The sequence below is a fragment of the Leptonychotes weddellii genome, chromosome 6, assembly GCF_054177405.1.
Source record: "Leptonychotes weddellii isolate Sample4059 chromosome 6, ASM5417740v2, whole genome shotgun sequence".
NCBI classification, from domain to species: domain Eukaryota; kingdom Metazoa; phylum Chordata; class Mammalia; order Carnivora; family Phocidae; genus Leptonychotes; species Leptonychotes weddellii.
The window spans coordinates 138,151,094-138,177,904 of NC_138374.1; the positions used below are offsets into that span (position 1 = coordinate 138,151,094).

Below are 26,811 nucleotides of genomic sequence, written 5' to 3' on the forward strand. Positions count from 1 at the left end.
AGAGTGAGATATAGGGGGAAACATTCAGAATTTTGATTCAGATCGACGTGATAAGAACACTCAGCTCTTACTCCCATTTCTGAAGCCAGTCACTGTGTGTGTGTCTTGTCCCTACACAAGGAAATCAGATGGAAAGTACTGTGACTGAGGCTTTAGCACCACTTCTGTCTTGGTATTTTCTTCATCCTAGGATTTGAATCCCCTGGGTGAATTGGGACAGACCTAAGTTCCCTTGAATTTCTTTGTTCAGTAGAAAAAAAGTTTTAACTTTTCTGTGAACCTGCACTGTTGAAATACCTTAATGTTTTTCTTGTCTAGTGAGCCAGACCGAGGAAGGCTGACTCCCTCCCCAGACATCATTGTTTTATCTGATAATGAGGCTTCCAGTCCCCGTTCCAGCTCCCGAATGGAAGAAAGACTCAAAGCAGCCAACCTAGAGATGTTTAAGGTAAAAAAAGAACGAGAAGAAAGAAAAAACAGTATCTTCATTTTTTGCTCCTCCTATTTTAAGAGTCCCAGTTCTGTGTTTTTATAGTTTACTTTTTTAATCTAAGTAATTACCCATTGATGAAACTTTTTATGTGATTCTCAACCTCAAGGGCATGCCCTTTAATTTTTTAATTTTTGTAATTTTTTAAAGATTTATTTATTTTTATTTGAGAGAGAAAGCACAAGTGGGAGAAGGGGCAGAGGAAGAGAGAGAATCTCAGGCAGATTCCCCACTGAATGCAGAGCCCAACACTGGGCTCTATCTCACGACCCTGGGATCATGACCTGAGCCGAAGGCAGATGCTTAACGACTGAGCCACCCAGACGCCCCGCCCCTAAAGATTTTATTTTTAAGTAACCTCTACACCCAACATGGGGCTCGAACCTACAACCCCCAAGATCAAGAGTTACATGTTCCACCTACCTACTGAGCCAGCCAGGCACCCCAAGGGCATGCACTTTCACAGGGAATTAGAGCGGAGTGAAGAAGATAGTTTGACAATCGCTTCTCAGCCTTTTGGCTAAGATCAAGTGTAGAAGATAGTTTGACAGAGCTTATTCAGTATAACTTATCTTTGGAAAATATGAAAACAAAACTTCGTAAGTCACATAAACTCTTGGCTGGAACAGCTCTATCCTGGTTCTCATAATATGAAGGGATTCCTCAGTTTTTATGTATATCTAGAGGAAACTTGGCTTAAGAAGATCCAGAAACATTATTTTAAAGGAAAGCAGTGTCGGGTGCCTGGGTGGCTCAGCCGTTAAGCGTCTGCCTTCGGCTCAGGTCATGATCCTGGGGTCCTGGGATCGAGCCCCGCATTGGGCTCCCTGCTCCGCGGGAATCCTACTTCTCCCTCTCCCACTCCCTCTGCTTGTGTTCCCTCCCTCGCTGTGTCTCTCTCTGTCAAATAAATAAATAAAGTATTTTTTAAAAAAGGAAAGCAGTGTCTTCCTGTGGCCATTCTTCTATTTTGCCAGAAATCTGGTTGATTATGATTTATATGCGGTCTCTCCTTTGATTCTGTAAGCATTTTTTGAGCACCTGCTGAATACCAAGCACTGTGCTGGAATCCAGGGACACAAAAATACCAGTCCCGGTGCTGCTTCTGCTTGGTGTGGAAGATGATTTCAGACCGAGAAGAAAAGATCGTCTTGCAGGAAGGGACTCTGGCTGGGTGCCTGCTCCCATAGCTAGCGCTCCTGTCTCCTTAGGGGAAAGGTGTGGAGGAACGGCAACAACTCATCAAGCAGCTGAGGGATGAGCTGCGATTGGAGGAAGCCCGGCTGGTGCTGTTAAAGAAGCTGAGGCAGAGCCAGCTACAGAAAGAGAACGTGGTCCAGAAGGTATCACGGCCTAGTAATACGGGTCTGGGTTTGAGAATGGACTCCCCCAGGTAGGTTCAGTTGGGTGGCCCGTTCTTCTCTGGTTCCGTGGTTTTTAGTTTCTAAGAATAGTGATTTTTTTTTTTTTTTAAATCTTAGGCTTTAATCAAGAAAGCCTTGATTCCATTTTTCTCATTTTTCATTTGGTCAACAGAAGCTTTACTCCAACAAGGAATTTTAAAAGTCTGGGAGTGTTCCAGATTTCTGCCTCTGTTTCATTGTCTTTTCTCTCTCTCAGACCCCAGTTGTGCAGAATGCAGCATCCATTGTTCAGCCGTCTCCTGCCCATGGGGGACAGCAGGGCCTGTCCAAGCTTCCCTCCCGGCCTGGAGCCCAAGGGGTTGAACCACAGAGTCTGAGAACATTACAGGTATGTGACCCGCCTTGGGGTCTTTGTGTCGGAGAGCCCTGTCTATCCCATCTCTGGTTTGGGACTTTTGTGACAATTATAGAAGAACCTGGCCATAGTGGGGATGCTTTTACTCAGTCCTGGGTCCCTCCTGGCATGACTTGGTGTGTGGTACTAGGTGGCATAGTAGGGCGGATAATCCTTAGCTTCCCATTGTGGTTTTTCTTATCTGGATGTTTCTAGCTTAGCCCTTTTCCATCTAGGGTTAGATGGCTTATACCAAGGTATAAGGGAATTCCTACCACTAATCAGGATTTACACTGATGGTACATTTATTCCGTAGATCATTAGACAAAATTACCAACTCTGTGTTTCCACTCAGCTGTGTGTTACAGACAGTGTTACCTCATTAGCATTTTGGTGGGGCATTTTACCAGCTATGACTACTTCCTTTCCTCTTCTCCCCCTTCAGGGTCACAGTGTCATCCGTTCAGCGACCACTACCACCCTCCCACATATGTTGATGTCTCAACGTGTTATTGCACCAAACCCAGCCCAGCTACAGGGTCAGCGGGGCCCACCCAAGCCAGGCCTTGTACGCACCACAACACCCAACATGAATCCTGCCATCAACTACCAGCCGGTAAGAGAGCCCTCGTGTGGAAACAGAGAAGTCTTTTATTGCTCTCCCTGTTGAAAGGACCATAGTGTTTAGGGGTTTGGACATAGAGAAGCTGTAGGACAACCCAGGGTAGTTTTGGTGGAGCTTGAATTGACAGCACTGGGGAGTTCCCTGAGGACAGGAGTGGACAAAGGGAGTCTGTACAGCAGGGCAGCGGTGAGCCTGACACCTGCCTGGAAGAAGGCAGGGGCCCGGGGAAGAAGAGGCATAAGGACAGAGGACAGAGAGCATCCCCTTGTTTTCCTTTCAGCAGTTGTCAGTCCTAGCCACTATCATTCTCCTTTCCTGTGTGCTGGAGATCTTTTTCATTGAGGTTGGACACCTCCTATCTTTTCCTGAGTTTTGGGAAAGCTAAGCAGTCCAGACGAGGCTCAGATAATGTTTTCTGCCATGAAAGCAAGACTTGGTCCTTGCTCCCACATCCCGTCACTGACCCCTGTGCTCCCTGCATTCCAGCAGTCGAGTTCTTCTGTTCCCTGCCAGCGCACAGCATCCTCTGCCATCTATATGAACCTTGCCTCCCACATCCAGCCAGGGACCGTGAACAGAGTGTCCTCACCACTTCCTAGCCCCAGCGCCATGACCGATGCTGCCAACTCCCAGGCTGCAGCCAAATTGGCTCTTCGCAAACAGCTGGAAAAGACACTCCTGGAGATTCCACCCCCTAAACCTCCCGCTCCCTTGCTTCACTTCCTGCCTAGTGCAGCCAATAGCGAGTTCATCTACATGGTGGGCTTGGAAGAAGTTGTACAGAGTGTCATCGACAGCCAAGGTGAGGCTACTTCCTCTGGTCAGTCTTTTATCTGAGCAAGAGGCTGCCAAGCCTGATTGACAAGTAACCTCTCCTTACTCTTGCCAAACCACCTCTCCTTCGTTATTCAGAGGCCGTTCGGGAGCAACATAGCAGAAACGCTTTGTGTGTGTGTGTGTAGCTTAGGCTTCATATTTTTATTGTATTTTCTGTATGTTGTATAGTTTTTGCAGTGTATTGTTCAGTTCTTTTCAGTGGTGCCTAGCATGATGTATGCATAATTTGGTGACTAGAACACTTGTTAATGTCCGTGTTTATGTGGCATTGTGCTACATTATTATGTTCAGTCCCTGCCGTTTGAGTACTTAGAGTTGAGAAAGTAGACTTACTGAAGGAGATGACTATGACCACATAAAAGCTGTGAACCAGCCCTGAACCAAACTGTGAAGTATTAACACTAACAGAAGTTACTAAGCCTGAATTTCCAAACATGGGGACTTAGGGGGACACCTGACAGTAGAGGAAAGTGCCTGAAAGTATTGGCTCTAAACAGATCACAAAGTGAGTGATTCAGATACTGATAACTAAAAATTGTGACTGTCTGGGCTGGGAATAAGTGCAATCTGACGTAAAAAGATGCTGTGAAGCAAAAGTGTTGGCGGAGTTGGATGGATCCGGTGTCCTCTGAATGAAGCAGGTTTCCGTCTCGCTGGTGGACGAGGAAGTCAGGGAGTGTGGGTTCTTGGGCCAGCTTTGTCATGAGCAGCCACGCTTCTCAGACTTGGCTTCCTCGTCTGTAAACGGGGTGCTGTGCTCTGAGTTCCCTAAGGTGACGTTGTTACAATTGAATGAAATAAAAGTATTTTCTAAATTGTAGAGTCTCCTCCTTACTTCAGCAGAATAACCTTCTGAAAAATTGATTTGATGAAGAAACAGGAGGTGGGGAAATGTGAAAGCCCTGATGATTCTTTTTGTTGGCATCTAGGCAAGAGCTGTGCTTCACTCCTGCGGGTTGAACCCTTTGTCTGTGCCCAGTGCCGCACAGATTTCACCCCCCACTGGAAGCAGGAGAAGAACGGTAAGATTCTGTGTGAGCAGTGTATGACCTCCAATCAGAAGAAGGCTCTGAAGGCTGAACACACCAACCGGCTGAAAAATGCTTTTGTTAAAGCCCTACAGCAGGAACAGGTAAGAATTCTGACTTCTCACCAGCCACCTGCTCAGGTTGGGTTTTCCCAAAAGGTGGTTCTTTCTAGTTTAGTGGAGTTGTCTATGTGATCCCCACAGTCCCCGACGACCTAGGGTCCTGGAGCCTCAAGGCCCAGGTTCCCTGTTGGTCTGCTTCCCGTTCTGTCTTCCCATTTCCATTTGACTGTCTCTGGTTGGGCAAGAGCGCAACGACAGAGTGGTCCGGGGCGGGGAGGGACGAAGGCTGAGATGTGGCTTTCCATCCCTGGTGGCACCAAAGAAGTCCCTCCATTCACTCACCTTCATTTCCTCCTCAGTCAAATGGATTTTGGCGGGAGGGATTTATACCTGAACCTCTTGGAGAGACAGAATCTCTCTAGTCCATGTTTGGCAAGGGAATGACGGTGGAGGGAGTGAACTGTGACATGGCCCAGGGAAGAGGAGTGGCGCGGAGTGAGCAGACCTGGGAGAGGGGAAGATGTGTTGGGAGGCTTGGATCCTTCTCCTCTGTCCCGTCTCCACCCCACCACTCATCAGACCCCTTTGGGTAGCATCACGGATCTTCTGGAAAATGGGTAGACAAGAGGCAAAACTAAAACCTCAGTAAACTCGTCGGCATTCAGCGCTTCAGTCAGCTGGTTGCCACCACCCAGACCTCTCCTGCCCGCATCTGAGCACCAGCTTTCCTGGACAGACGGATCCCCGAATCAGCGAAGCAGTGTTGGCTGCTTGTGCCCAGAGATCTTAGCGCACCTACCCCACCCAACTCTTGCCTTTTCCATATCCCTCCTCCTCGCTGGCAACGTTAGAGATAAGAAGACCTCTAGGTTTTCTGGGTAGGAAATGGAGTACTGTCCCGCCAAGTTGACCTGATGACTCCCGACAGGAAATTGAACAGCGACTCCAGCAGCAGGCAGCCCTCTCCCCCACTGCGGCTCCAGCCGTGTCCAGTGTCAGTAAACAAGACACCATAATGAGACATCATACGCTTCGGCAGGTGAGGTTCTCTGGGAGGGCTCTCAGCCGTTGGTCCCATCTTGTCCTTTTTCGGTGGGAAGTCATTCTGCACTTCTGGGCTCCCATACCCTTCCCTCCCCCTTGTCCCTTCGGTGGCGGCAACATTGTGATCCACCGTCTGCTCGCCGTTGCAGGCTCCCCAGCCCCAGAGCAGCCTCCAGCGTGGCATACCCACCTCTGCCCGTTCCATGCTTTCCAACTTTGCGCAGGCGCCCCAGCTCTCTGTGCCCGGTGGCCTCCTCGGGATGCCAGGTAAGAAGGGCTGATGGGACCAGCTCCCTGGGCGAACAGCTGCTGCTTCTGTTTCTGCTCTCTCTTTAGGCCCCCTCCCTTCACTCTGTTATTTGGCAAGTGTTGGCTAAATTCATAATACATTCAAGACACAGCACACTAGGGTTTTGGTAGTGAAAACGGCCCAGTCCCTGCCATTACCGGTTCGCTGTCTGGTGCGCCCTGTTGGTGGGCGTGTGGTTGCTGATCTCTTGGCGGGAAGAGCAGGGTGCTGTTTGAATGATGGAGGGATGCTTCTTCACAGTCGGCAGCCCCAAACCCAGAGCAGATTCCGTGAGTGCATCTCTTTGCCTTGGTTAATGCCCTCTCACCACTGTTCCCTCTGACTGTCCCATCCCATCAAGACTGTGCTTACTATACTCCTGGTAGGACCGAAGTGTCAAGAAGACCTCGTTCCCTAAAAGCTGGGGTGCAGAGGGGCAGTTGACCGCTGACATAGAGCTTGGCTGAGTCTGGACAGGTGCAGACGGCGTCTGCTGCCTCCTCCCCAGCTCCAGCTCCGCGCCCCTGGCTGGCGCAGTCCAGAAGGTTCCGCCTCTTCTAACGCCTGCCCCCCACCCACCCACCCTGCTTTTGTCTCCTGGGTCCAGGTGTCAACATTGCATACTTGAACACCGGCATTGGAGGACACAAAGCTCCCAGTTTGGCAGACCGGCAGCGGGAGTACCTTTTAGACATGATCCCTCCCCGGTCTATAGCGCAGTCCATCAGCGGGCAGAAATAACGCCCGTCCACTCACGCTGCCCAGCCTCGAACCCTTCACCCCTCCTCTCCCATCGCCCCCAACTTCCGTCGCATGCAGTGCCTGTGCCGGTGCCCACCACGGAGAACAGAGACGCAGAGACGCAGAGAGACGCAGAGACGCAGACAGCAGACACCGCCCTAGAGGCCCACAGGACGCGCCGGCCCCGCCGCCCCCCTCCCTCTCTCACCACTGCGGTCCTGCTGCCTCATCTTCTCTGCGGTTTCCACTCACAGTGAGGTGCTCCTCACCTCCGGTGGAGGTCGGAGTGAGGTCCTGGGGAGACATCTAAGCCCTCTGACGTGTGTTTCTAAAGTTTTTATGCTATAATTATTGTCATTTTTAATGATGTTGTGTGTCCTCCCTTTGTTCAGTGGACGGTTAAACCTTTTTATTTTCCCTCAATATTTTTCTTTTTCTCTTTTGTCTTTTTTTTTTTTTTTTTTTTAAACACAGATGATATTCAGATAAATGACAGGAGCATTGCAGGGGGCTCCCCAACGGGACAGGACTGGGAGTGTTGGGGGCAGAAATTTTTAATGCACTTAACCTGGGGTGGGGTGTTGGCATCAAAGAGAGGACGTCAGCCCTGGGTGTCTCTGGTCTGGACAGTCTGGGAGGCAGTGTTCAGCTGAAGTTGGGCTCTAAGAATGAGGGGAAAGATCCTGGAGGGAGAAGCTTTAATCCACAGAGAAGGGGACAGGGACATATGAGGACAAGCCAAGAGGAACGGAGGCTGGTCTTGGCCTCCTGGATGCTCTCCTGGTCCCAGTGGAGGTGGAAGTCTCTTCCAGGTCAACTAGCCCAAAACTATTTCATCTTATTTTCTTTGTAAAATTCTGCCCCTCCCCCCTGCCTTTTTAATCCTGATCTGCTCCTGGCAAGAGGGAAGAGCAGCCCCGTTGTAACCGTGTCCTAGAAGTGAGACAGAGGAGGGAAGAGAGAGACTGGGGGTGGGGGCGGAGAGACGGAGGGCTTTGTCTCCCAGCAGGTGAGACCCCATCTGTCTTTCCCTCCACCCTGGGTGCCAGGTGCCAGGAGGGGAGGGCAGGGAGGCCTGACCAGCCTGGAGTCCGGCACTGAGTGCAGCACCAACTGCCCAGAACCAGACACCTCTCGTTAAAACCAGCTCTGCACCTCTGTGCAAAGTAGCTGTTGTCGCCCCCCCCCACCCCCCAGAACTCTCTTAATTTTCCTTTTGTGTTGTTTTCAGCTTTTTCTTAAGTGCTACTAATGTAGAGAATGAACTGAATTGTGCAATGTTGCTGTTCTGGGGTCAGGGGAGGTTAGCATCCCATCTATCTGCCCACACCCTGGGGGCGGGGGGGGCGGGGACCAGGCTGGTTTGAGGTAAGGGAAGCCCCTTCAAGGTGGGGGTTTCTGCTCTCCTGTAATGTTCACTCACGGGCCTGTGCAGCTCTAGAAGCTGCCAGAGTGCGGGGAAGGGGGGAAGGGTTACTCGGAGCAGAGAGGTGTGAAGACTGGAGTTTGCCCTTGAAAGCCACCTGGAAAAATTCTCCCACTTTTATGTTAAGAAATTAAATAACTTTTTTAAAGTAAGAAGGCACTTTTAAAATTAACACACACACACACACAAACTGCACACCCTCCCCATAAAGTTTGGGGGTTGGGGGGGTGGAGAAGGAGTTGGGATCAGGCTCAGTACCCCCCTCTCCGTACCCCAGAGCCCTGCGGGCCTCCCTGGGTTTTTTCTTTCCTCCCTTCCCCCAAATTCATTGAGCACTTAATAAAGGAGCAGAGATACACCCTGTGTCTGGGCTCCCCCAGTGGTGAAGTGATCTGAAGCTAGATGCTAGTAACAGATAATGATGGGGCTGTTCGGAGTATTTTCCAGGGGGAATATGGTACCCCTGACTGTAAGTGGTGGGAGAGGGAGGGGGGTTATGAAACTGGGTCTGGGATTATTTTAAAATTATATATATATATATAAAGATATATTCTTACATCTTTTCTTTACCCTCTGTGCTTTGAAAGCACTGGATAAATCGTTTGGTTTTGCTTTTCTCTCTTCCACGAATTTGGAAGCTCCTCTCCCCCCCCCCACCCCCCCACCCCCCGCCCAAGTCATCTTGCCTTGTGGCATGTCTGTCGAGCCTCTTCCACCCCGCCCACCATGATGAAGTGCCATTTCTGTTATGTCTCCCCTCCCCCAGCTCGGAGGTACCAGGTGCCCAAGCCTGTCACTTGAGATTAAAAGTAAGGAACAGAGAATGTGCAATACCGTCTGGTTGGGGCCGTCCCTGCCCTGAGCTGAGCCTCCTCCCTGGGAGCCAGGCCACCTTTGAATGGGGTTTGGAAGTAGGATGTGTAGACAAGAGGGGAGTAATGGGGAAGGAATGCCCAGCCGAGTGCCTGCCAGGGTGCTGAGGTAACGGGGGTGGACGGAGGACAGGGGGAGCCTTCCCTGCTTCTGTCCCCTCAGGCTCAGTTGCATAGAGGCTGCTTATTGACTAGTATAGCTCCGTGACCCTTTGCTCAATCGCTGAGGTTTGATTTCTTATCCCTCCTCCCCATTTTCATGCCCTTCCCTGGGATTCGTGATGGGGGTGAGTTTTCCTTAATCATGGTGAAGTATTAGCCTTCCACCTCCTCCCTTGCCCCCCACCCCCATCCTTCTGTCTTCCTTATTTCTCTAGGTTTTCATCACTGACCACCTTGTGTCCCTCCGAGTCTCTTGTTGCTCTCCATCCCCCGGCTGGGCCTGTAGACACTAAACCTCATGCCTAAAGATGGGAGGAAAGACGCTCTGTTCAGAGTTATCCTCTCCCCCAGAGCTCTGAAGCTCAGGGGACGACTAGAGTCAGGACCCCCTGGTTCTTCCTGGCTTCCTCCGTATCCAGAGGTTCTCCAAGTAGTGGTTTATGGACAGTGGCTTACTCCCTAGACGCCCGAAACGAGTAGATGAGCAGGAAAGCTTGGGTAAAGCTGAGGGACAGAGGTCCTCATTTGTCAATTTTTTTTTTAATTTTTAATTTTCATTTTCTATTTTTGTCATTTGACCACAGCATCTGGACTTCTCCATCCCTGGAATAAGTATTTTTCCACATTTTTGGATGTATGTATGGTAGACAATTTTTTTTTAAGACACAAAGATAAATGTTTTCCTGCTTTGGTTACCTTTCCTTTCCCCTTTAAAAGGACTTAGCTCTAGAGCCGCTTTGTAAAGATGCTTCTTGGTATTTTACTTTTGTCCCTTTCCCCAAGCACTCCTTCCCCCTAACCCTCCTCTCCACACCCCACCCCACCCGGCCCTAGGCTCCCCTGCCCTCCAACAAGACCTTCATTAGCTTATGATAACTTGCTGCCGAGATGTTATAACAAGGACTCATTCGTGTATATAAGCTATTTCTTGATCCATTTAAAAGGAATTGTACATTGTGTAGAAAAAAAAAAAAAAAAACCTGAAAAAGAGAAAAAAAAGCCCTCGCCATGGATATTGTGAAACTGTGTTACGTCATTTTGTAATGTGCCGTTTGTGTATGATCCGTGCAAAAGGGTTTCTGGGGAAGGGGCGGGGGTAGGGAGGCAGGGCTGTGGAGGGTGGGGCGGGGAGTGGGCCGGGCCCAGCACACTGAGACTGGCGGCTGCTCCAGCCCCATCCCTCCTTAGAGATGCCACCTCCCCCACCACCCACCCCTAATTTGTGCCTTGCCTCCCGCCCTGGAGTAGTCCTCCGGGTCACCAGCACTGCCTTGGCAGAGCCCACTCCCTACCCTAACCTGCCCCCCTCCCTACACCCCAGCATTAGGTGGATACTGTGGGGAAGTGCTGGGGGGTCGGGAGGTAGCCGAGGAATGGGGCAGTTCCCGGGGGCATTGAAACCAAGTATTATTATGAATTGTAACTGTATTTGCACTGTTTTTTTTCCTCTGATTGCATCAGCATATATACAATATACCTATGTAACAAAATTCAGTGTCAAGCTTTCTTATGCAAGGGATCTCCCCTACCCCGCCCCCCAAAAAAGAACCTAGTTCCACGGGTCTTTGAGAGTAGATCATCCGGGGTGATAGAAGGAAAGGATTTTAACAAGTCATCCTAAGAGAGCCTCACGGACGGAGCCACGTGTATCTGCACACGGTTTTCGGCTTCGTAAATTGGGGTGAGGGGGTTCCCCGTGAAAGCCAGAGCTCCTGGTCTGGGCCGTGGAGAGTGGAGCGCTGCAGCATGCGGGTTGGGGGTGGCAGCACCGTCCGGAGACCTGGGGTCTGGCCCCGGGCTCTCCCACGAACTTGCTTTGACCTTCGGTAGAGTTCCTCTTCCGGGTCTCCGTTTTCTTACTTGCGAAGTGGCAGGGGCGATCACCTGGCCACCACGTGTAAAATTCGACCTGATGCTTCCTTCCTCACCTGCAAAACAACAGCTTGAGGTGGGGAAGGTGTGGGGCTGAAGATGCAGGGAGGACACCTACGTGTTGAGGTGCAGTGTGTGCGACCGGGCCCATGAGGGCTGCCAGGCCCCTGCCATTACTTTGGTTTTGGGAGAGGCGGCAGAGTGATGTCTGGACGTCAGGAGGCCTGTGACTGCTTTGCCCTCAGACCCACAGGGCCCCCGGGGTGCTTGAGCGGTGGTGCCCGGCTGGCGGTCTAGTCACGCACACCCTTGTGGGCTGCAGGGTGCAGAACTTGCCCATCTTCCTGGCGACAGCGTAGCGGAGCTCAGATGCACCCCAGTTCCTGTGCCCTTCAGAACTCACGCCAGCCCTCGTGGGGGCTCCCCACAGCCTGGCTGAGGCTCCCACACTCCAGGCTCCCGGCCGGGGAAGCCTGGAGAGCATCTGGGAAGGTGGCCGAGGCCTGGCGAAGGCTGGGGCAGAGGGGTTGGGGCGGGGAGCGGGGCTGGGGCGGGACGGGCCTCTCTGAATGGGGGTGGGGGGGCAAGACCCTTTTGCACAGGCCCTAAGTTTCCTTTTTTTAACTCATTCTGATTTTCTGCATTGTGTTTGGAAATTAAAATGAAAAAACCAAGACCAACGGAAACTGGTTTTCAAAAAGGCAAATACACTCCCATCTGTTTCAGATGCTGCTGAGCATTTCAGCAGTAACAGATTCAAGTAATAAGCTAATTTTTGGAGAAAGGATTAAAAGAAAAACTTTGTAATATTTATCACTTGCAAGCTATGTTTAATAAAGAAAGGAATGGTTTCTAAACTTCCCTGTGGCTCGTGCTTTAGTCCTGGCAGGCATGGGGGCGGCAGTTTGGCGGGGGCGTTCCAGGGGTGATTGGGGGAGGAGCTCTGCCTGTGCCCCCTACAGGGACGGGGTAGCTCTGGGTGCCCCCTTTCCTGCCAGTGGTTATTGACACCTTCATGTGGAGCTGGTGTTCTAGAAGCCACTGACCTGGTGACGGAGGGTCTGACACTGTTGGGAAGGAGGCTGGGTCCCCAGCTGTCCTTGGTCCTTCCCATCATACTGCTCCTGTCTCTCCTGGTCACTGGACCCTCTGTAATGTGCTGGTTTCCGGGGTGGCGGCATTCGGAGCACCTACACTGCCCTGCAGCAGCTCCCTCATCCACACACGGCGTCCCCTGAGTTCTCCTTCCAAACCAGAATATTGACCAGATCCTAATTTTTTTCCATTTGGCTTTTTATTTCCAACAGAGCACTTCGGTCAGGTCCACCCAGAGGACAGGATGTTGAAGTTTGGGGCTGTTTGGTTTTTTTTCTTTGAACTATGCACTTAAATTTAAATCCAATTAACATGTATTATTAGTTCTAGAGCTAGAGTTCAGTGATTCATCACTTAACGTACAACACCCGGTGCGCATCCCATCCCGTGTCCTCCTTAATGCCCATCACCCAGGGACCCTACCCCCCCACCCCCTCCCCTCCAGCAGCCCTCCGTTTGGTTCCCTACAGTTAAGAGTCTCTCATGGTTTGTCTCCCTCTCTCTGATTTCGTCTTGTTTTATTTTTGCCTCCCTTCCCCTGTGATCCTGTTTTGTTTCTTAAATTTCACACCGCACTCAACACCCAAAGAATAAATAATCCAGTCAAGGAATTGGGCAGAAGACATGAACAGACATTTCTCCGAAGAACACATACAAACGGCCGACAGACACATGAAAAAGTGCTCCACGTGAGGCTCGGCATCAGGGAAATGCAAATCAAACGCACCATGAGATCCCACCTCAAACCAGTCAGAATGGCTAAAACTAACAAGTCAGGAAACGACAGGTATTGGCGGGGATGCGGAGAAAGTTTGGGGCTGTTCTTAACCCCTGAGTCCCCTGCCACACGTCTGGTCGAAACCGGCCCGTCCCTTCTGCAGAAGGCGCAGACGCGCTGCGGCAGGACCAGCCTTGCCGAGGTCTTGCCATCATTCTGCATTCTGCAGGGGCACAGAGGGAGGCAGGGTTCAGGGTCCTCCTCTAAACCTGGGTTTTCCTTCCTCCAAGATCCTCCCTCCTTCGGTACCGTACAGGATAGCCATGGAGGGCCATTCTGGGGCTTTGGCTTCGGGGTGTGGTAGGGGCTGGGTGAGGCGGGACAGCAGGGCCCTGGGTGCCACAGGCCGGCAGAGAGCGGAGGGGAGGAGGACGTGCTCTTCAACACCTGCATTCGAGGGGCACCGAGGGGTGGGGTGCTCCACAGCCTCTCTGCTCTCTCCACGAAGGATTCACAGCCACCACAGGCCCAGCGCCAGCCGCTGTCTCCTCTCAAAAATAGAAATCAAACGGGGAGGAGTGCTCCGCCGCCCACAGCGGGGCCAGGGCTGTGGATCTGGAAAGAGGGAGATGGCTGTTCGGTTGCTCAGAGAAGCAGCTCCCGTCAGCTCAGATGTTCAGGACGTTCGTGGTGTTGGGACAAAGGGGCAGGGAGCTCCCTTTGCCCACCTGCCCACTCAAGACTATGAGAAGTGCAGGCTGCCTGTCCCTGGGGCAGAGCTCAGCTTGGGCACAAGGAGACCGATATCAGACTAGGGGTTCTGGCCATGAGGTAGAGGTGAGCCCCTTGCCCTGCTCCCCGCCTAGGGGAGACCCCTAAAACTATACATCTTTGGGTAGGTTCATATTTGGATCAAGAGCATATCCTGGATGGGGTTATGAGGCAGGTGTAACAGTGTCAGGGATGACTCCCAGCTGAGCTTGGTTTAAGCTGAGGCTCTTTAGTGTGTTGGGGAGAATGACATTTCCTGAGGAGGAGAGAGGAACAAAGAAACCACACGGTCTTCTCTCCCTCTGTGGTCAGGCCTGCACTTCCGTGGAGAGGAGCGGAGGGACCCGGGGTTCTTTCCAGACTCTAGGGTGACGGGACAGGTGAGGTATTCTCTGGTGGGCCAGTTGGTGCCATCGCGGGGGGAGCCTGCTTGGAGGGCCCTAGGCTAAGGGACGCTGTCCCAGCCACGGTCAGGCCTCAGTGCCGGGCCTCAAGCACACCACTTGCCCCACCCACGCCTCTCCGGTGAACCCCCCTCACCTGCAGGGTGAGTGCAGTCTTCTCTCCCTGGAGCCTGGCCTCAGCGGTCCCCAGCGCGGTCGGAGGCAGGCAGAGGCAGTGCCGAGGAGCACCCTTGGGACCCTGTCTGCAGAGCAGGCTGCCCGGATAGGGACCTGCCTGGGGCCTCCCTCCGGCTTAGCACACTCCCCGAGGGCAGAGGGCGCAGGCGGCAGCCGCCTGGCTCTGGCCCGCTTCTGCCCCCTGTCCTCTGCCTGGGTGGGGCATGCTCTCTGCCCACCAGGCCGGCCCTGCTCCGCAGCTCTGGGAGGGGCGGCCGGCTCTGCCTCTCTGCTCTGCCTCTCTGCTCTGCAGCCCCCGGCCACAGTATGCGGATGGTCTCCTAGCAGCTTTGCAGGTGCTGTGGGCAGCAGGGCCGCGAGGCCCGCGGGGACACCACAGCCCCAGGCAGCGGGGGGCTCCCATCCCGACTGGAGGAGCACCCAGCCTTGGACACTGGACACAGTGCCGTCCGTCAAAGCCCAGCCCCTCTGCCTCCCTGAAGACTGACCTTCGTGGGTCCTATGGGAGGGGCCTGCTGTGCCCCGGCCTGCCACCCTCTCACTGGACCCCACCTCACGCAAGGAGACAGCTGCTGGGACCCTGCCCGTAGCCACTGAATGCCTGGAGCTGGATCTCATACAGGGAGCAGGACGCGGGGAAGGCCGCAGGCCTTTCTGGGCTGCAAAGCTCAGTGTCTGGCGAAGGACACGGAGAAGGGGGCCAGGGGGCCGTAGAAGGGTCAGGGCCTCACCCAGGTCTGTGCAGAGGAAGGGGTGACACTGTGAGGCAGGAGCAGGGGTCCCTCGAAACAAGCAGCTGGGGGAAGAGTTTGAGGCCGTGGATGGGCCCCCGGCTGGGGTGGCAGCCGCTGGGAGGCCTGCACACCAGTGCCACTGAGCACGTCGGTGGAGAAGCCTAGGGCGGCGGAAGCTGCAGAGGACATGGTATGAGCCGGTCTGCGGGGCTGGGGAGGCTGCCACTCACCGCGGCCCATGGTGGAGGCGTCCCTGGAGGCGGAGTCCCGGCTGGCACCCTCCGCTGAGGAGGCCCGCACGTGGGTGGAGTCGGTTGTGGTGGGCTCCAGGCTGGAGGAGACATGCTCAAAGCTGCCTTCGCCCACGGCCTCGTGGAGCTCTGGGCCAGCTGTCTCTGAGGAGCAGAGCGGCTTGGCAGCTTAGCACCCCTCTTCCTCAACACAAACAGCCCCCACTCCACAAAGGGGGCATGAAGGCCCTCCTGGTGCCTGGCTGGGCCAGCCAGGTCTCCACCAAGAGCAGGGAAGGGGCTGCAGAAATTGGAGCTAGGATGAGAAGGGGCCTAGGGCATGAGGAGACACCAGGGAGCCACAGACCCAGAAGCCCAGCAAGGGCCCAGCCAGGTCTGGGGATCGCGAGGAGTGGAAGGAACTTGCCCAGGGGTACCACCCATCAGGCGCAGGGGTGGCCAGGGATTCCTGGCTGCCCACCCACACCCCACCTCCCACAGGCCGGAGGTTCGGCACATAGCCAATGATGTCCCTGTTGGGGGGCAGGTGGTTCCCAGGACACTGGAATGACAGAGATGGAGAGGGCCATCCCCTGCAGCCCCCTTGGGGCAGGGGGTTGCCCTGGGTCCCCTGTCACAGCCAGACGGGAGCCTGCGCTGTTCCCGGCCACGCATTGGTAGATGGCCTTGTCCTCCTCTGAGAGCCCCGCCAGCGTCAATGTGCTAGGGAAAGACAGGGCAGCCGGGGGCTCCTTCCTGCCAAGCCCCCCTGCCCCGGTTAGGTGGCCCTAAGGAGGGGACTTTCTCTCTCAGACACCGCAGACCTGTCCAGGAGCAGGACCCGCCCCCTGTGTGGTCTTACCTACAGCGGAGCTGCCTGGGGGTGCACTTGCCGGGGCTTTGTGGGGACTTTAGAGGGAGGTAGTGTGTTTGGTGTTTGGTGTAGGTGGGCACACATGCCTGGGGTGGCTAAGGCACCCACTTTGGGCGGGGGTGGGACACAGGAACCTGGGGCACGTGTTGTCGTGGGCCAGCCGAGTGTTTTCCCCAGGACTCAGCACCTTCCCATCAGGGACACCCCGGGCCACGCAGGTGAACATGTCAGTGCTGCCTGGAGGCTTGAACAAGGACCGTGGCCACTGGACAAACCGGGGGTGGGGGGGTGGCGGGGAGGCAGAGGGGAGGGCAGTGCTGGGCCAAGGGGTGGACGGCACCGTAAGGCCCTGCGTATTGTCCCCTCCTGCCCTCCCTCTCCCCCACGCAGGTTCCCATGCGGGGAGAGGGAGCCCAGGGCCCTCCCCTCCCGGCCTCAGGACTCACCAGCAGGATGCTCTGTGCCATGTGCTGGACACAGGTGCCCGGCCGATTGGCAGCACAGACATAGATGCCCCAGTGCTGGACAGACCCTTCAGAAATCATGAGGTTCCCGGTGCCCAGGACTTGGATAAGCCCCCCACCGATGGAGCGGCCATCTGCGGGGAGGCCGGGGGTCAGGGCTGGGAGAGGGCCAAGGGCTGAGGGCTCTGGGGGGGGCGGCTGCATACCCAGCAGCTTCGGGAGACGAGCGGCTGTGGGTGGCCAGGGTCAACGCACTCCAGCCACCGTCTGATGCGCGGCGGGCGTCAGGTCCTGAGGCCCGGACAGGATCTGAGGCTCCTGCAGCAGCCGTGGGGATCCCACTGTGAGGTGCAAACAGCAAGCAGGGAGCGAAGCAGAACTGGACCACTCTGCCCAGTCCACCCTACTGCTCCCAGCCCTCGAGGGACCAGGCCTCAGAGCGCTGCTGGGCAGCTGGGCCTCGTTCCTGGTTCATGGATAGAGAAGACGGCTCGCCCAGATGCTGTGCTGGGAAAACCAGCGCTGAGGTTCAACAGGTGGGGGGGAGAGGGACTGCTAAGCGCGCCTCCCCCCCCCACCAGCCCCAGATGGCTCTCCCCGGGCTGGCAGGAGACCCTCCCTCAGGAAGCAAGCCAGGCCCTCCTGAGAACTCAGTGATGTCCCAACTGCTCAGGAGGGATGTAAACATGTTTGAAACTCACTGCCATTTGGGTTTAAACCATGTCTTTATACCACCCTCTGCCATTTTATCAGGTGATTCAGCAAATCAGTGGGGGCTGCTGTGAGCCCCGTCCTCACCCTGGAACATGGCTATGAACTTGCAGAAAATGCACCTTTGTTTTCCCTCACCTGGTCACCCCATTCCTATTTTGTACTTTGTAATTTATGCAACTTTGTAACATATCTTAAACCCTTTCATAAATGTCCTTTCTTAAGAAAGTCTCATACATGGGGCGCCTGTGTGGCTCAGTCGTTAAGCGTCTGCCTTCGGCTCAGGTCATGATCCCAGCGTCCTGGGATGGAGCCCCGCATCGGGCTCCCTGCTCCGCGGGGAAACCTGCTTCTACCTCTCTCACTCCGCCTGCTTGTGTTCCCTCTCTCACTGTGTCTCTCTGTCAAATAAATAAAATCTTAAAAAAAAAAGAAAGTCTCATACAAAATTTTGTCTCTCTAAAGTGAAAGTTGAGTCTCAAGAACTGGTATAAAGTCTTACACACCTTTAAATACTCCTTGAGACCTAGAATAGTTTACCCTTTCTTCCTCCCTCTCTTTCCCTCCCTCCTTCCCTCCTTTCTTTCCTTCATCCATCTATCCCACAACTAGATATCGAGGACCTATTCCAGGCCAGGCACCCCTCAAATTGCCTCTCACGATCTCTCGTTCAGGCGAGACCATCCAATGTCCTGGCCTTGGCCACGGAGGCTGTGCTCCTTCTGGTCGCGCTGTTCATGGAGGCAGAGCCCGGACCCCAGGAGACACTGCAGCCCCCACCTGAGCCCTTGCACCTGCCAAGACTTGTGCTGTGACCCCCGCCCACATCTAATCCTCATTGCAGACTGTGAGGCAAGTGCTTTTATTTCTCCAAGCTTACAGAGGAGAGAAAACCGGCGTCAGAGAGGGAAAGTAACTTGTCCGATGGCAGAGGGACTAGCCGGAAAGGGGCTGAGACTGGGTCCTGGAAGGGTCCACAGCGGGCAGCACACCCTCCCGCCGCTCTGAGCTGGAAGTTTGGGAAGCCCCCTCCCCCTGCTGCCTCTCAAGTGCAAGGCCTGCCCCAGGGGAGTGTGTGAGCAGCAAGGAATGGTCTGGGGCCTCGGTCCTCAGCTCCTGCCCCTGGGGAAGGGTCCACACTGACTGCAGCTCCTTTCCTGACCTTTCCCAACAGGTGCCTCCTCCTGCTGACGTCCTGGAAGCTTCCTGCCTCTGCCCCGACGGCCGGCACTGGCCCGGAGCACCGAGCATCTGGAGGCATGGTACCCTGCCCTGCCCTCCTGCCCCAGATGCTTGACCAGCAGGAAATGGGAGGCGGGAAGAACCCCCCCCCACACCGCCGGGCCTTCCCTCTGCCCTTGCCCACCCCGTTCTTTCAGTTTCTAAATAGCTCTGGATCAGAGACCTGCCCCTCTCAGTCTTCCACTTAAAAATTACACATCCTTTGGTGACATGTCAGCGGTGTTTTGGACGTGGACGCAGATGCGCCCGGTGCCGCGCAAGGGCCGTCGTTAGTTGTACTGTGGGGCCCCCTAGTGGACAAATCGGTAGGCCCTCCGCCACGGGCACCAGGGCTGACCTGGCTTCAGGCTGTGGGATCCGAATGGCCTCAGGCTTGTCCTCTGGGCTCTGCTTCAGCCCTCACAGCCCCTCGGCCTGCATTTGGGGTCATCCTGGGTGTTTCGTCTTCACCCCAAGGAGCACACACACTTCCGTGTAAGTGCAGAAGCGCCCCCAAGCCTGCACTCCCAGCTGAGACAGAGGCTGACTCCAAATCCCCCACTCCAAACCCATCAAGGGCTCCCACAGTCCTCTGGGCCAAGTCCAAACCTTTGCCATGATGGGCCTTGCCTACATCATGTCTTTGTTACCCTGAACTCTGCGTGCTCTGCGGCCCGGCAACTGCCCACATCACCCGCCCTTCTGCACCAGGAAATGCAGGGACTGCCGCCCTTCCTACCTCCCTGACCACGGCGTCTCTCTGTTCCCCCTCCAACACTCAGGCTCGGAGAGCTCACCCTTGAAGCCGCTGCCCATCCCTTGCCAGAGCCCAAGGCTGAGTTCAAGCCCTGCCCTGGGAGGTTGGAAGCTCTGGAAGCCCACGACGGACCAAACCCGTATCATCTGCTTACTGCTCTGCTCCCAACCCCAGCACAGCCTATGGGAGCAGCTCAGAACGTCTCTGCTCCAAACTCTACCTGCACCGCCAGCCACACCCACTCCCAGCACCCAGCCCCTCCTCTCCACCCAGTGCACACTCTGACCCCTGGCCCTTGCGTACAGCTCGGCCTCAGCTGGGCATCTTGGCTGCGGCGGGCCACACACGCCCAGAAATGGAGGGTTCTGGCACCCCCCGGATCAGGCACTAGAAGCCGGTCACTCCACTCCACTCCACCTCAATGGATTCTGGATGTGGGCAGAAGTGGGACAGACTTAGGGCAGGGGGACCACCCACAGAACCAGCCCTGGGCTCTGCCCCAGCAACTATATCCCAGAGCCCCAGCTCCTGCTGACCTCTCCACTCTTCACCCCTGCAGTCTCCTGTCTGTGATTTTCGTGAGCCGTGAGCACTTTGCCTTTCTCCATAAAAAATATTTAAAATTTGGGGGGGGCGGGCACCTGGGTGGCTCAGTCATTAAGCGTCTGCCTTAGGCTCAGGTCATGATCCCAGGGCCCTGGGATCGAGTCCCGCACCGGGCTCCCTGCTCCATGGGAAGCCTGCTTCTCCCTCTCCCACTCCCCCTGCTTGTGTTCCCTCTCTCGCTGTGTCTCTCTCTGTCAGATAAATAAATAAAATCTTTTTTTAAAAGTTTTTTAAAAAATAAAATAAAATTGGGGGTGACTCGGTGGCTCAGTTGGTTAAGTGTCCCACTCTTGGTTTCAGCTCAGGTCACGATCTCAGGGTGAGCTCTGTGCTCAGTGGGGAGTCTGCTGGAGATTCTCTCTTCCTCTCTCTCTCTCTGCCCCTCCCCCCACTCATGCACACACGCACTCTCTAAAATAAATAAATAAATCTTTTTTTTTTTTTTTTAAGATTTTATTTATTTATTTGAGACAGAGAGCATGAGAGGGAGGAGGGTCAGAGGGAGAAGCAGACTCCCTGCCAAGCAGGGAGCCCGATGCGGGACTCGATTCCGGGACGCCAGGATCATGACCTGAGCCGAAGGCAGTCGCTTAACCAACTGAGCCACCCAGGCGCCCTAAATAAATAAATCTTAAAAAAAATAATTTAAAATTGTTTTTTATAGGAGTGCCTGGCTGGCTCAGTCTGTAGAGCCTATGACTCTTATTTCAGGGTTGTGAGTTCAAGCCCTATGCTGGGAGGAAAGCTTACTTAAAAAAAAAAAAAATATATATATATATATGTATATACATAATTATATTTTATAATTGCAATGGCATAAAAACAAATATAATCCGTGTTTATATATTCAATATTATATTCATCATTATTATATATTCATTATTATGTTCATTTTTTTCTTCTGGTTTTAAAGATACTTAGAATAAAACATTTTGCTGGGCCCCCGCAAGTACTCTGGGCCCTAGGCACTGGGCATACTGGATCTAACAGCTAAGTCGGTGCTGCCTGGACCCACTCTGGGCAACTCTGTGCCCCTTGGATGCCCCTGCACTGTCCCATCACTTACTTGCCCGCTGTACCCGGGCCCACCGGCTCCCCAGCCGCCCATGATGGTTCTGGGCCATGCAGGGGTACCCGTGGGCTCGGGAAGGGGGGCTCCAACATGGGGGCAGGACGGCCAGAAGCAGGGAGCACTCCGGCATCAGGACGGCACTGGACCAGACCATCCCGCTGCCGGGAAATGGACAGGGGCGACTCACCCTCCCCTGGCAGGGCAGCAGGTTGCTCCCGCACGAAGGCCAGCTCCGAGCCTGCAGTGCGGCCTGAAGGGACCACGGGAGAGGCCTGGGCATGGTGGCCTCCTGGGGCCCACTGCCTCCTCTTAGTTTTGACTGCCTCCCAGCCTGGGTGAAGGGAGAGGACGTCGGACTTCCGCTGGGGGCCTTGGGGCAGCAAGGGAGGGGAGCAGGGCCTGGCCGTCTGGAGAAACGGGACCAGGCCAGCCACTGCCCAGCTGGCGGTGAAAGCCAGGCCTGGCAGGCTGCCATGATAGATGGCCTCTTTCATCCGGCCCTGGCAACGCAGAGCGGGTGGGACAGGCACAATGCTGAGGTCAGGGGCCCCGGCGTGGGCATTGTGCTCCCTGGGGCACAAGGGGGTCGCCTCTCCCCCCACTCCTGCCATCCCATCTGCCTGTCTCCCAGCAGGGTCAGCTTCCCAGGACTCCTGACTCTTCCCCTCCCCTGGCCCCTCCTCCTCCCCTCCCCCTCCCACTGCCAGGACCCTGGCCCCCAAATAAAGAAGGAACACACATACACTCACACGTTCATAGACACACACACTTGGACTAGAATCCCAACCTCATAGGCCACTCCATGTTCTAGACACAGTTGGGTTCCATCCCAAATACATACTTCCACGGACAACGCACACACGTCACATACAGATTTCCCTCCAGATTCAAAGTCACAAATACACAAGAACAGGGTAACAGACACCAATGTCAGGACCTCAGAACCACAGGAGCAGAGCTCTGAACCCACATGCATGGACCCCTTATCATACACACCCTCAAACATAACAGCCTGCAAGGCTGGGCTGCAACCCACCCAGCAGACTGGGGGGTGGATGGACCGGCAGACGGTGGCCTTTAAGGGGCCAGAGCCTGCAGGCCCAGGACTCAGCCAACCTCGATACCCTCAGGGACCTCTGTGGGGAAACCTCTTGGTCCCTGCCTCTCCAAGACCTTCTGTCTGACAGCCCCTCCCAACCACTCACCAGCAGGACCCCCAGCTCTCCTTCCAGCTGGCAACCCCAGGACTGGAGCCAAAGTCCCCACTCCCCAGAGGCCCTCCCTCCACACAGCTCCTCCCTGCACGCATCTGTCCTTCCAGCTTGCCACCCCCCCACCGACACCCTCCAGGGTTTCTGCACCTCAGCTGTCCCTCAGCGCCCCCCACTCTCCCAGAGCCCTCATCTCCCTTCTCCCCTAACCCCAGCCTTGGAGCCACAGCAGGAGCACTTCCAGACCCTCAGCCTCTGGCTACTCCCCAAATAGCCCTGGTCTTCTGTCTTCAGCCTGGGGGCCCCTGGGCTGTGGGCATCCCCCACCCCCACCCCAGGGGGCACACTGAGGGGGCTCTGGCCTTGCTTTGGAAGCCTGGGATCTGCTCCCCCCACCCCACAACCCCCAGGTCTGGGGTAAAAGCTGGAGGCTGCTGTCCTTGGTAGGTCCTCCCTGGAGCTGGGTCTCCTTGTTTTCAGCCTGCACCCCCATCCCACTCCCATCTGTACTATCTCCTCCCCCTGGGGCCAGGACCCAGACACCCGGACAATTGGGGCAGGGAAAGGAGAGGAGGCGGGGGCCAATGACAGAAGGGAAAATTTGGGTAAGTCAAGCCCGCCCCTTTCCCAGCCTCCAGAACCTTCTCCCAGCCCATTAGACACCCCCTTTTCCCTCCCCAACTTTGCTGAATGAGACTGGAGTTCCAGGGAGCTGAGGTATCTGCCCCTCAAAGCCATCTCTGGGACCCAGTGTCCAAACAGGGGTCCAGGGAAGGGTGCAAGACCTCACCCTCCCAGCAGAGTGCTATCCCAGGTGCTGAGCCAGGGCCCAGCATGGGGGGCTCATCCCATCAGTGTGGTCACACCCCCACCTTCTCTGGTCACCATGTAACTTTCCAAAGCTGTTGTGTCTATTCTTGTGGGAACGATGGATTGAGGCCATCAGGCGCCAGGAGGTGACCAGCTGCAGCCTCCACCGCCCCACTCTAAAGAGAAAAAGGAGACCCAGACCCCCTCTCCTTGCCCATCTGACCATTTAAAACATGCAAAAAATGGGGCTACCCTTCTGCCAAAGGAGCTGGGACTCAGAAAGGGGCTGATTTTGATTCTGCAAGACCTCCCTCCCCTAAACTGCAGCCTCCCCCAAAGAGCAGAGCTTCTGGAAAGATGATGGAGGTGAGGGGTGACAGGGTGCAGGGGAGTCTCTGTGAGAGAGGTTAAGGAGAAAAAACAGGAGTGGGTGAATCATGTTGGGGCAGAACTCAACCCCAGAAGCTCCAGCCCTTCTGGCCCTGAGCCCCCTCCCCTGCCTTTCTCCCTTCGGCTTCCTCTGGTGTGGGAGCTGCCCTTCCCAGCTCAAGCTGGTCCCCTTTCCTGCACAGGCCCCCATCCACAGACTTCACCGACTTGCTCAGCCTCCTCTCTGGCTCTCCTCTCCTAGACCAGCCTCCGAGGCCTGGGCTACCCCTGAAAAGGGACTGTCTGGTGGCAAGAGAGCTTGCAGCCTCCCCCCAAGGCCTTCCTCACCCAGCCCTGCATCTCTGTCCCAGAGCCTTCCTGTGGCTCCTGCCCCTTGGTGGGGAGCAGGAGCGGGCAGACTTCTCACTCAGACGTCAGGGAGACAGACATGGTCCAAATCACTTACCAGCTGTGTGTCCTTCAATAAAACGGGGACTGATATGTGATAGAAACAGCTTCTCCTCATGCCTGGGAGGGTTACTTGAGGTGAGGCTGGGGACAGAGTGTGGCCTGGTAAGCAGTGAGTGTTTGCTCAGGGCCTCTCCTCCTTAGGGTCTCCCTCACTCCCTTGCTTCCTCGCACCTAGAGAAGATGCCCCTCTGCAGCACCCACCTCTTTGCCTCTGACTTCACCCTCCAGCAGGGCCCACAGAACAAAAAACGACCAGTGCAGAAGACCTGGGTACAAGTCAGTAACCAGCCATCTTGCCTTGGGCTGGCATCCCTCACCTCCGAGATTGCCCACCTAGGAAGGAGGACACCTGCCTTCAGAGTCAGTGAGGAGCATGGGAGGACCATGGACTTCAAGTGCCAAGCAACCACCTCTTCGTCTCCTCCTTCCCCTTCTCCTATCATCTATCTATCTATCTATCATCATCTATCTATCTATCATCTATCTATATCTTTCTATCTATATCTATCATCTATCTATATCTATCATCTATCATCTATCATCTATCTATATCTATCTATATCTATATTATCTATCTATCTATCTATCTATCTATCTATCTATCATCTGTCTGTCTATCATCTATCATCTGCTAGGTAAGCTCTATCCCCAGCATGGGGCTTGAACTCACGACCCTCAGACCAAGAGCTGCTGCTATGCAATGGAGCTGACCAGGTGCCTCTCCCCTTCTTCTTAAGACTTGTTTGACTGAGGGGCATCTGGGTGGCTCAGTCAGTTAAGCATCTGCCTTCTGCTCAGTTCATGATCCTGGGGTCCTGGAATCGAGCCCTGTGTCAGCGGGGAGCCTCCCTCTCCCTCTGCCTGCCGATCTCCCTGCTTGTGCTCTCTCTCTCTCTCTGTGTCAAATAAATAAATAAAATCTTAAAACAAATAATTGTTTGACTGAGATATAATTATATACCATGAAGTTCACCCGCGTCAGCGGCACAGTTCAAAGTGTCACTATTTTTACAGAGACTCATGACTACCACTGTAATCTTTTTAGAATATTTTCATCAGGGGCGCCTGGGTGGCTCAGTCGTTGAGCGTCTGCCTTTAGCTCGGGTCGTGATCCCGGGGTCCTGGGATCGAGCCCCTCATCGGGTTCCCTGCTCGGTTCTCCCTCTGCCTGCCGCTCCCCCTGATTGTGCTCTTTCTCTCTCTGTATCAAATAAATAAAAATAAAATCTTTTTTAAAAAAAAGAATATTTTCATCACTCCCAAAAGAGACGTACCCATTAACATTCCCTCCCCATCTGCACCTCTTGCCCCAGGCAACCACTAATCTACTTCCTGTGGTCTTTTGTGTCTGGCTTTTCTCACTGCTCCTCTACCTACGACTGTAATAGCACTTCCTGGCTGAAGAGTCCATCATATGCGGACACTGCAGCTTGTTTATCCGCTCACCACATGCATACTTGGGGTGTTTCCACTTTTTGGCTATTATGACTAATGGTGCTGTGAACATTAGTGTGTAAGTTTTTGCATGAAGATATGCTTTCCACACTCTTAGGCATATACCTAGGGATGGAATTTCTGGGTCATAAACTCTGCATTTTGAGGAACTGCTAAACCATTTTCCAAAGTGGCTGCGGCATTTTACATTCTTTTTTTTTTTTTTTAAAGATTTTATTTATTTATTTGACAGAGAGAGACACAGCGAGAGAGGGAACGCAAGCAGGGGGAGTTGGCGGTGGGGGGAGAAGCAGGCTTCTCGAGGAGCAGGGAGCCCGATGCGGGGCTCGATCCCAAGACCCTGGGATCATGACCTGAGCCGAAGGCAGACGCTTAACCATCTGAGCCACTCAGGCGTCCCACCATTTTACATTCTAAGCACTTCTTTTTATACCCCTTAAGATAAGACTTAACTTTTTTTTTTTTTTTAAGATTTTATTTGAGAGGGGCGCCTGGGTGGCTCAGTCGTTAGGTGTCTGCCTTCGGCTCGGGTCGTGATCTCAGGGTCCTGGGGTCGAGCCCCGCATCGGGCTCCCTGCTCCATGGGAAGCCTGCTTCTCCCTCTCCTTCTCCCTCTCCCTCTGCCCCTCCCTCTCCCTCTCCCTCTGCCCCTGCTCGTGTTCCCTCTCTCGCTGTCTCTCTCTCTGTCAAATAAATAAAAAAAAAAAAAAGAAGAAGAAACTGCCTGCATTTTGGGATGGCACATTTGCAAATAAAGTTGGCTTTCGCTCCTGGAAAAAAAAAAAAAGTTGCATACGCTACCAACTGACCCAACTGGGCGTCCCAATAAAGGTAACAATAATTTCTTGGTATCACCTATACCTAGTCCAAAATCAAATTTCCTTAATTATCTCAAAAATGTCTTTTTTAGGGGCGCCTGTGTGGCTCAGTCGTTAAGCGTCTGCCTTCGGCTCAGGTCATGATCCCAGGGTCCTGGGATCGAGCCCCGCATCGGGCTCCCTGCTTAGCAGGGAGTCTGCTTCTCCCTCTGCCTCTGCCCCCCACTCGTGCTCTCTCTCTCTCAAAATAAATAAATAAAATCCATATATTAAAAAAGGCCACCTAATCTGACTGTATTAATATGAAATGTTCAGAATAGGCAAATCCATAGACACAGAAAGGAGATTAGTGATTGCCAGGGACTGCAATGGGGGGAATAGAGCGAGACTGCTAATGGGTAGGGATTTCTTCTGGGAGTGATGAAAATGTTCTAAATTAGATAATGGCTCCGCTGCCCAATTTAGGAGTATAGTAAAAAACCCTGCACCTTACACTTTAAAAAGGTGCATTTTATGCTATGTGAATTATATCTTAATTTAAAAATGTTTCTCATAGACTTTTAACTATAGAGAACACACTTGAGGTCACCAGAGGTGGTGGGGACAGGTGATGGGGAGGAAGGAGGGCACCTGTGGT

The 26,811-nt window shown here is 54.0% G+C and overlaps 1 protein-coding gene and 1 long non-coding RNA gene across 5 annotated transcripts in view; both read left to right on the top strand.

The window, feature by feature from the left end:
* Window positions 1–10,824, top strand: part of GATAD2B (GATA zinc finger domain containing 2B) — a 76,271-nt gene extending 65,447 nt beyond the window's left edge. For 3 of the 4 annotated variants that reach the window (XM_006743499.3, XM_081825560.1, XM_031039340.2), the window contains exons 3-11: window positions 319–448; window positions 1,702–1,833; window positions 2,111–2,242; window positions 2,694–2,864; window positions 3,360–3,675; window positions 4,640–4,842; window positions 5,729–5,839; window positions 5,994–6,111; window positions 6,741–10,824. In XM_006743499.3, the coding sequence (XP_006743562.1) occupies window positions 319–448; window positions 1,702–1,833; window positions 2,111–2,242; window positions 2,694–2,864; window positions 3,360–3,675; window positions 4,640–4,842; window positions 5,729–5,839; window positions 5,994–6,111; window positions 6,741–6,874 (1,447 nt within the window). In that variant the 3' untranslated portion in view covers window positions 6,875–10,824. The remainder of the gene's footprint in view (window positions 1–318; window positions 449–1,701; window positions 1,834–2,110; window positions 2,243–2,693; window positions 2,865–3,359; window positions 3,676–4,639; window positions 4,843–5,728; window positions 5,840–5,993; window positions 6,112–6,740) is intronic. The other variant, XM_081825561.1, reaches the window with a different exon arrangement.
* The window catches only part of LOC145722416 (uncharacterized), a 130,724-nt gene that overhangs the window by 47,950 nt on the left and 55,963 nt on the right, over window positions 1–26,811 (top strand). The window lies entirely within an intron of this gene.